The sequence below is a fragment of the Lepus europaeus genome, chromosome 1, assembly GCF_033115175.1.
Source record: "Lepus europaeus isolate LE1 chromosome 1, mLepTim1.pri, whole genome shotgun sequence".
NCBI lineage: Eukaryota > Metazoa > Chordata > Mammalia > Lagomorpha > Leporidae > Lepus > Lepus europaeus.
This window is the reverse complement of record NC_084827.1, coordinates 47,421,949-47,432,347: the sequence shown is the minus strand read 5'-3', so window position 1 is coordinate 47,432,347 and position 10,399 is coordinate 47,421,949. Positions and strand designations below refer to the sequence as shown.

At 46.0% G+C, this 10,399-nt stretch overlaps 1 protein-coding gene across 1 annotated transcript in view; it reads right to left on the bottom strand.

Annotated features, from left to right (window-relative positions):
- Positions 1-823: 823 nt before the first annotated feature.
- Positions 824-10,399, bottom strand: part of PIK3CG (phosphatidylinositol-4,5-bisphosphate 3-kinase catalytic subunit gamma) — a 30,075-nt gene continuing 20,499 nt past the window's right edge. The window contains exon 10 of the mRNA XM_062198905.1: positions 824-1,102. Coding sequence (XP_062054889.1) covers positions 824-1,102 — 279 coding nt within the window. The remainder of the gene's footprint in view (positions 1,103-10,399) is intronic.

The window sequence follows — 10,399 nt, the reverse complement described above, 5'->3', positions numbered from 1 at the left end:
CACAGCTGTCCTTGAGGATTTCCAAGTCTGGGAAGAGGGGTGACTGCAGAGGAAGGGGGCAGGGAACAAGAGAGAGAGAGCGAAAGAGAGCGAGGGGTGGGGGGATGCACTGGCCTCCAAGAGTCCCTTCAGTCAATTCTGCCGGGGAAAGCCACACTCCCTGTGCTGCTGGCACAGGCCCCCAGCTCTGCATCCCATGTTCACAACCCTGGAACTGCAGCAGCAGGGCCACGGTTCAGACTGTCCCTTACGTGTCTGTGTGCCCCAGCTGCACACTGCAGAGCAGTCTGAGTGTGGAAGCCACTGAGAAGACCTCCTGGGCCTTGCTCCCAGCACGTCACTAACATCTGCAGTCACCATGGCGATGTTGAGAAGCACTGTTTGAGGCATGAGACAAAGGCTACCGTCATGGCCTCTGCCTCTGGACAGAGCCTGCAGAACGCAGGATGATCAGAACTGAGAGGAAACCCAGATGAAAACAGGTATCATCAGGTATTCTAAGGAATTTCCAGAAGCGACAGTCGAACTATCAAGCACACTGAGGAAGTCATCAGTCTGCTCAGTCTTAGAACGTTCTCCAACAACACTGAGACGGATGGGAAAAAACCAACCTGCAGGTAAACACAGCACGGAGGATGTCAACCAACCAAAAGTCGGTGCCAACCTTCTTCCTTCCAGTGAAGAGTTCAGCAAGGTAAAGAACTATATTTCTGCAGTGTCAGCTTTCACAGTGGCCTGTTGCATTTTAAATCCAAACTGGACGACTGACAAGCCGATCAAAAGCTGTAGACCATTCCTGTGTTTCTGATTCTGGCCTAAATTATTAGGCTGAATGCTTCTCTCCTTGTTTGATGCCCAACACAAGGTGCAGGAACCAGTTAAACTGCACAGTCCACCCTTTGTCTCTGCAAACTTCAATCTGATCAAGAAAATACTTCTTGGCGTCCTCCTCACTCTTCCCCACCGTTAAGGCGTCCCGGATGTACTCGATGTCTTCTTTGCTTGTTAGCTGGGGCATCCCGGTCATCAGCATCATGGAGAAGAGGACGATCAGCAGGTTTGTGTGATGGCGAAGGGCGAGATAGGCCTTGACACAGACGTCCTGCAGGAGAGAGGAGAGAACACCGTCACTGCTGCTGTGAACCCAAGGAGGCTGGAGACCACGGGCTGCACTCACTACCTGTCCGGGAGAACAGCACACCACAAATAAGCAAGTGTGTGTCTCAGATGGAGAGCCTCATGACAACACTGTAGTGTGCCTATGCCAGGGTACGCTCAGCGAAAACTAATGGATACGGATACGTTTCACCTTATTTCTTACTCTACTATGTCACTGTCTTTTCTTGGAGATTGAGGTGGAAATTTTTATAGTCTCTAAAGAGTCACTTTTTTGAACACCATAATGGAATCAATAAAATTTATGTAAGCAAGAAAAAAAATGTTGCCAAGCCCTTATAAAATCTAAAGAAATGATGGAAATGTGTTTGAGATCTGGTTACATTTAAAAAATATTTATTTATTCATTTGAAAGGCAGAGTAATAGGGACACTGGCACACACGTGCACACGCGCGTGCACACACACACACACACAGAGAGAGAGAGAGAGAGAGAGAGAGAGAGATTGATTATATCCACTTGTTCACTCCCTAAGTGCCTACAATATTTAGGCCAGGATCTAGGAACTCCATCTGGCCTCCCATGTGGGTACAGGGGTCCAAGCACTTGGGCATCCCCTGCTGCCTACCAGGCACATCAGCAGGGAGCTGGATCAGAAGTGCAGAGTGGCAGGGCTCAACCAGGCACTCCAATATGGCATGCAGGTGTCTCAAGTTGTGGCTTACACTACAGCACCACAACACCTATCCCAAGATTTGGTTATTTTTTTTTTTCTTTATTTTACACTTAGTTCTACTCTAAGAAAACAGTCAAAAATTAGTTTTTCACTGTCTGATTCTTAAAACTGCCACATGAACTTCAGGATTCTAATACAAATTTTGAACAGTGGGTGAGAGCGGGCTTTAACAAATGCTATGCCTGGGCTAGCATTTGGCTCAGCGCAGCGGTTGAGATACCTGTGTCCCACATCAGAGTGCCAGGGTTCGATTCCCAGCTCTGGCTCCTGACCACAGCTTCTTGCTAAGGCAGATCCTGAGGGACAGCAGTTGATGGCTCAAGTAACTGGGTTTCTGCCACCCATGTGAGAGACCTGGATTGGGTTTTCGGCTCCTGGCTTTGGCTGTCAATGCCATTGCAGACATTTGGGGAGTGAAGTACAGATGGGAGGTCTGTTGGTTGGTCTGTCTCTCTCTCAAAACAAAACAAAAACACAAAGAATGCCATGGCTAATGCTTCCCAAAACACTGCAGCAGGTGGTACAGTTGAGTTAGGTCCATGCATTGAACAATAGGTATGTTTGCCATTTAAATTATTCCAAACACAGAAAAAGATGCAAGTTTTATAACACGAGAACAGCCTAGCTTTAATAATATCACTTGACACAGATAGCACATTAAATAAAATTAAAAGTTAATGACTATAGGCATAAGTATTTCCAATAAAATACTGAGTAAAATATTTTTAAAAATAACATAGCCAAATAGGGCATATTCTAAAACTGCAAGATTAGCTCATCATAAGGTACTGGATTAATAATGATTTTTGATTTAAAAAAATGTGACTTAAAGTCACTAAAATGTTACAATGTGAAGAAATTATTTGACATTATGAAAATAATTCTAAATAATGACAGAAAAAGAAATGAAGTCTAAAATCAGAAAAGTGAAAGATTATTAGTATTTACAAATGATGTAACTGTCTTATTGGAACACTGACGGGAAGACAAATGCAAATAATTTTTTTGTTTGTTTTTTGACAGGCAGAGACAGTGAGAGAGAGAGAGACAAAGAGAAAGGTCTTGCTTCTGTTGGTTCACCCCTAAATGGCCGCTACGGCCGGCACGCTGTGCGGAGCCAGGTGCTTCCTCCTGATCTCCCAAGCGGGTGCAGGGCCCAAGGACCTGGGCCATCCTCCACTGCACTCCCGGGCCACAGCATAGAGCTGGACTGGAAGAGGAGCAACCGGGACAGAACTGGCACCCCAACCGGGACTAGAACCTGGAGTACCAGCACCGCAGGTGGAGGATTAGCCTAGTGAGCTGCGGCGCCGGCCAAATGTAAATAATTTTGTAACTAGTCTTTAATAAACTTTCTATAAAGTTTAATCCATAGACAGGTGTCACCAGGAGGAAAGCATACTGACAAAACAGATGCTGTGAATAATGGCAACCACAACAGGATACTTGCAATAATAAACATGCACACAAAACAAGGTGATCCCATGTTTCTAAAATGCAAAACCTGGGGCCCAGCGCTGTGGCACAGAGGGTTAATGCCCTGGCCTGAAGTGCCGGCGTCCCATATGGGCGCCGGTTCTAGTCCCGGCTGCTCCTTGTCCCGGCTGCTCCTCTTCCAATCCAGCTCTCCGCTATGGCCTGGGAAAACAGTAGAAGATGGCCCAAGTCCCTGAGCGACCGCACCCGTGTGGGAGAAGCGGAAGAAGCTCCTGGCTCCTGGCTTTGGATCAGCACAACTCTGGACGTTGCGGCCATCTGGGGAGTGAACCAGCGGATGAAAGACCTCTCTCTCTGTCTCTACCTCTCTCTGTAACTCTGTCTTTCAAATAAATAAATCTTTTAAAAAAAATGTACAACTTTACTGAGTCACGTGAGAGAACACTTTAGGGAGAACTTTTGGGGCAGTGGTTAAGGTACCACTTGTCATGCCTGCATCTCCTTATCCGAGTGCTTAGAGTCCTGGCTGCACTCTTGATTGCAGCTTCCTGCTAATGCACACCTGGGAGGCAGCTGTGATGGCTTAAAGCAGCTGGGTCCCTGCCGGCCATGCGGATCCCCAGATCCAGTTCCTGGCTCCTGGCTCCTGGCTCTGGTCTGGCTCAGCCCTAATTGTGGTGGGCATTTGAAGAGGGAACCAGCAGATGGAAGACAGTGCTTTCTCTTCCCTTCTCCCCCATCTCTTTCAAATCAATAAAATTATTAATTACAAATAAAAAGAAAACCTCAATAGGTGGAACCACACAGCATGTTCCTCAGTGAAAAGACTGCATTTATAGAGATGTAAATGTGACTCATTCTCAGATTCCTTTATAAACATGAAATTTAAATAAACATCTTCACTGGATGTTTAGGCTCAGATCTGGTTTTAAGTTCATCGGGAATAGTTAGGGCCTGAGAGGACATTTTGAGGAAGCGTAGTAATGAAAACCAGGAGCCTGCCACGGTGATATGAAAACATTTTATACTACAGTATTAAGCACAGTGTGAAACAGAATCTATTCTTTTCCCAAAAAGCAAAAAAAAAAAAAAAAAAAAAAAAAAAGGTGTGGAACAGAACAAAATGTTCTCAGACATAAAAAATATATATGATATATATTAAAGATGACTTCTCCAAATTGGGGGGGGGGGAACATCTATTATTTGAGAAATGTGGCTAGAACAGCTAGTTCATCATTTGGATAAAAAAAAAAAAAAGGTACGTTTTTGCTCTGTGTGATATGCCAAAATAAGTTCCAGATAAATTAAAGGCTTAAATGTTAAGAAGAGCAAATAGTTAAATCATCATGGAGTGGGGAAGAACTTTCTGAAGGTGACTTCCAGGAAGGAATCTATAAGGAAAAAGCAGAGATTACCGAAACTTAAAACTTCATGGGGGTTAAAAAAAAAACTAAAAAATTCTTAAAAGAGAGTAATGATAAAAGAAAACATTTTGGACATGACAGATCATTCCCTGACCTCCTGCCCCCAATATTCTTACTAATCAGTAAGAGAGAGAGAGAAATAGTTCACTGGAAACACAGGCCAAACATATAAATGAGAAGACATACCTTAAGGCATAAAATAGACAATAAACCTATAAAATATGCAACTTCATTGGTGCTCAAATAAATCTAACTTCAAATGAGATGGAAATGCCTAGAAATTCAAAGGCGTTTTTGAAGACAACAGCCAATGTTCACCTCTTGCCGGCTGACAGCTGATGGCAGTAGGTATACCATTGTGAGGGACAAACTGGTAACAGGAATCTAGATGCTTAAGATGCTTATCATTGTTATGTAACTTAACTGTGGCCATGGTTACCTAATGCGTTTGTCAAAATTAACAGAACTGTACACCAAAAAAGGGCGAATTTTTCTGTATGTGAAATATGCCTCCATAAACTCAAATTTAAAAATATCTACATCCTTTTACTCAGCAATTTTCATGCTAGGAATTTACTTTAAAAAAAAAAAAACCTGCATAATTGGGGGCAGATGTTGTGGCACAGTGTGTTCAAGCCACCACTTGGGACACCCAGTATTGAAGTGCCTGGGATCAAGCCCCATCTCTGCTTCTGATCTAGCTTCCTGCTGGAGGTAGCAGGAGATGGGTCAAATACTTGGGTCCCTGTCCCCAGGTGGGGGACCCCAGTGGAGTTTCTGGCTTCTGGCTTCCACCTGGTCCAGCCCCAGCTGTCGTGGGCATTTGGAAAGTAAGCAAGTAGATGAAAGATTCTCTCTTTCTACTTTCTCTGTCATTCTGCTTTTAAGTAAATCAATAGATAAACTTTAAAAAAAAAAAAAAACCTGTAATTTTGCAGTGATTTATCTGCAAGGCTGTTCATTAGAATATCTTTAAAATTCTGGAAATTCAGATTCCTACTATTACCATAGTAGGGTATTGATTAGAACACAGGCTTATGCAAAGATCCTATGATTTTATGTTCTTCAACTCCTAGAAAGATATTGTGGAAGAATATTTAATAAGCATGTCAAAGTATTTGCATTAAGAAGCAAGTATAAGGCAACACACATAGTATCAATCCTGTTTTTGGAAAATTAATACAAAAATACTTATATAGAAAAAAAGAGTACAAGTTTACAGGCCAAACTACTTTGACTTTTCTTTTTGCATTTAGATGACCTGGTCTATATCACTCTGTATGTAAAAGCTGCACTGTGTGTGCCTCACCTGAGATGAAATCTATTCATATAAAATGCTCGGCGTGGAGGCCAGCACGTAGCAAGGGCTCAGTAAATGCCAGTCTTCTCCCTTCTCTCCCTTGTCCCCTGGAAGCAGCCCCAATGCATTAATGCTCTTGCATTCTTAATGCCTCCGCTGAGGCCGGAAATCATTTTCTTGTGCTCATCTAGAAGACCCACCGAGGGCTCTCGCCTTCTTGGTAGTCACGCAGGCTGAGCGCAGTCTTCACCCCAGGCCACAGTCTCATTAATTTGTCAACTCACGCCGTTTTCACAGGGGTATGGAAGGGAATGCCTTTTGCTTTTCAATCAGAGCACATTTTGATTTTTAATTATTTTCTATACACTGATGGCACCAAGCAGACACCCTGCTATGTGAGCCCACCAGGTGGTCAAAGACTTTTTAATAGAAAATGTTCCAGGAGGGAAATTATCTGGAGGTCAAGTTCTTACCAAGCCACAGGTGCTCGGTAAATACCTGGTAAGCAGGGGCACACACAGCCACCAGCCCAGCTGCACCAGGAGATGTGCTAACAGAGAGCGCCTGTTCTGCTTTACTCGAAGGCCATCTCACTCCTAGTGAGGCTCAGATTTATTAGGTTAGTTCTGCTCTTCACACACAAGGGTCTCGTCTATGAGAAAGAAATTTCTTCCCCAGCTGAACTGCATGTTCTATACTAGCCTGACACAATATCCAAATTCCGGCTGGCTGTGAGGACCAAGAGTCACAGTCGGACTGGATCCCCCTTTGCTTAAATGCAGCGTGGAGAGGCGGAGCCCTCCACTGATCCACGCCTGGCTGTGTGGGCCCCGGTCTTGGCTGTATTACTGAGCAGCTGTGCTCATCGCAGAAGTCACTTGGGCTCTCTGCGCCTCAGTTTTCCTCATCTGTAGAATGGGAACAAGAAGAACCCACTCCTTATGGCTGCAGTGAGACGGAAGTGCTAAGTGAATGGCTGGCTATTACTAGCAAATACCACCAGGGGCTGTGTTACTGGAAACACACACTTCTCAATGCTAAGGTCACATTCCCATCCAGACCATCTGGCCAACATGCCTTCTTAGATGGTACAGGGGGAGGGGTGGGGTGGGCAGTGGCAGGGGGAGGGCTGCCTCTGGGCTGGGCAGGATGGGAGTGTGTGGCACTCTGGCTACATCTGCAGATGGCTTTCTTGTGTTGGGGGGCAGGGGGCACAGCAGAGCACCTGCTCCTCCCACTGAAGGCCCAGCAAGTTTCATTTCTGCTCTTTGTGCTCAGCCCAAGTCCGTGAGAGCACCCCGACCCACTGCCTCGGCACAGGGGCTCGTGGTTTGAGGGACTAGGAGGATGTGGCTCCCGGAGCTCAGGGGAAAACACAGAGCCCAGAAGTGACCGGTGGGAGCGACAGTCTTCCCTTCTGCCAGGGCTGCCTGGTGTTGACCCCCGCACATCCTCACCCTCTCCCTGGGAACTGCCTGTCACAGGTTTTGTAGTACTGGGTGGAGAAGAAGGGGTAAGGGGTGAATCTTTTTGGGGACTTGTTAATAAGTGTGGATGTGGGGAGTGCTACATTATTATTAGTGTCATTAGCTAGAACACCCTCCATTAGTAGCTAATAAATAGACTGAACCTGCATAGTACATCTGCTCTTAATTCCACTGTTGACTTAAATGCCTTAATTATAGCATCCAGTGTGAAAAGAAAAGAATTGTTTTTACAGAGCGACCTCACCCCCATAAGTCTTGGGAACAAAGGAATTCATTACCACCCCAAGACCCAAACTTTGACTTGATTTGCTAACCGTCCCCAGCCATCAGTGCCCTAAACTGCACTCTTGCTCAATCTACTAATTTCTCAACCCCTGATGAGCTGTGGCTGCTTTAGACTGTCCAAGGTCAGGTGGAATATTTTTCCTAAAATCAAAATCCTCCATTCTCATCTAGGAGCAAAGATAACAATACAGGAAGAGACGCTTTCTGGGAAACCTGAAAGAAGAATGGATCTAACCCTTGGCTATTCACTTGCTGAGTTTGAATTAGGATTATCTATGATTCTCATGCTAGCTCTGTTTAATGGGGGAAGTGCTCTATTGTCATCGCCTCAAAGATTTGTCAGGAAGCTTATTAGAACCTAAAGGTTACAATTAAACTGTTCTATTTCAGTCAAGTATTCTGAATAGCCTGTATGCAGGTGTGAGGTGGGGCCACAGAGAACTTAAGGCAGACTGTTTATAGATCTGAACAAAAATAACATTAGTTAGAAGTGGATGGAAAAATCAAAGGGATAACAAAAGAAACCCTGTACAATGGGTTGGAGAAAGATGCTAACTAAAAACTATATATCATAAATCCTAGATGGGTGGTCTTCAAATTCGTCTCTAGCAGAGAGGAAACTCTGTGTTCTCACCCAATGTTCAGAATATCTCAAAAAGACCTCTTAGTTTAGGAGAAGCGTGGTTGTTTTAGAAACTAGGACAAATAAAAACTTCACAAGAGGATCTTCATACAGAGTACTCTTTGTAACGTGGAAAATGATGTTCTTGATAACAGCCTCCCGTAGACAAAACAATCCCCTACAAGAAACTAAGCATCGAGAGAATGATGCCAGCTGAAAGGCGACTCTTGTTGGAAAGAAACAGAGGTCTAATGCCTTAGGTACTGAGCGACCTTGCATGCTGGTGGTTAACACGGAAACTCAGCGCCAGGCCATCGCTCCAGCTGTGGGTCTGCATTTGGGGATGACATGACACCAATGTATTGCAGAGGGCTGATGCTGGTGCCTTCCCTGAGGGCACTTTCTGGTAGATAATGGGGACCAGTGAAGTCCTGAGAGTTCGCACACTGGGATGGAGGGGGCTGAGCCTCATCTCCTCAAAGGGCCAGGGTGGGAAAACGAGCCCATCTCTCCCTGGATGGGGAAGAGCCCTTCATTACAGGGGACTGAGACTAATCACCTGAGTCCCAAAGGACTTCCCCACTTTGCTCTGCTCTCTAACTCCTTCATCCGGCCCAGGCACTGCTGGAACTTCGGACCCAAGAAGTTTTTCTTGACTCAGACTGTACTACATGCTGCTCGTAAACACCTATGTACTTTGTGTTCCCAAACACTGATTGGATGTACTTTCTACCTCCATGCCCCTGCTCAGACTGTTCTGTCTGCCTGGTTGTTCCTTCCCCTCCCTGCTTCTGCCTGGAAAAATGAAACTGAATTCAGCGCTACAGGCTGGATAAAAACACTCCCTTCTCCACGCCCCTTTTCTATCCTCCAGGGCAGGATTAATGGCTCTCAGGCCTCAGCACTGTTGTGTAGTCTCTCCTGCTGCACTGGGGGGTGGGGTGGGTGGGTGTGTCCAGCACAGTGTCTGGCACATTGTAGATAATATGCATGTGTGTAATCCTTGGATGCTTCGTGTGCAGAGGCCAAGTTCCATCTTGGGAGCATTCGGTGCTTGGAAAATCAGAATAGATGATGGAACAATCGTATTTGAAGGGGATTAAAGCTGAGAGATACCTTGCTTTGCCCCGGGGCATTAGCAGACTCTTCTCTGGGCCTGCCACAGTGCCTGATATGTGGTAGGTATTGAGGAAGAGTGTGTTGCGTTTCGGTCCTGTTTTGGCTATGGTGAACAACCTGGTGACTACCACGGAGGGAGCAGGAGGTTGGGAAAGTTCAGCTTGGCAGGTTACAGGTACAGACAAGCAAGGGGGCTGCCACACAAAGGAAAGACACACGGAGAAGAGTGGTGGGGAATGACGGTGAGGTGGCCGCCATGCTCAGAAGAGTATCAGATGGCAAGGTCTCTGTGGCTGGACTCAGGGAGAGCCCTGGAGTCTTGAGAACAGCAAACGGCAGGAGGAACCAGGTCCCCTATCCTGGAGGTCGGTTAGGAAGCAGGGGCCTTGGGTGGAGGAGCTGAGGCAGGGCCGGACTCAGCAGACGTGGAGTCTGGCCGAGCGAAGGCTCCAGGGGCCGGCCTTTGGATCTACAGTTAAGACGCAGGTCAGGCCGCCCGTGTCCCACATAGGGGTACCTGTGTGCACCTGCTGGCTCCTGCCCCCGATTCCAGCTTCCTGCCACGTGCACCTTGTGAGGCAACACGTGAGTTCCTCATTTTTAGGGCTGGGGAGCGTGTGGGGAGTGGACCAGTGGATCTGAGCTTTTTTTTTTTTTTTTTTTTGCTCTCTTGCAAACCAATAAAAATTAGTAACAGGAAAGATGATTAAAAGCTTCCTGAGGCAGGACTCTGGGTAGAGATGGGTCATGGGGCAGAGCCTGCATATACCATAGCGTGGAGATGAGACTGCCAGTACCGGAGACAGGGCAGGGCCTGATGAAGCTCGCAAGAAAATGTGCGCAGTCGTCTCAGATAGAAATATCACAACGGA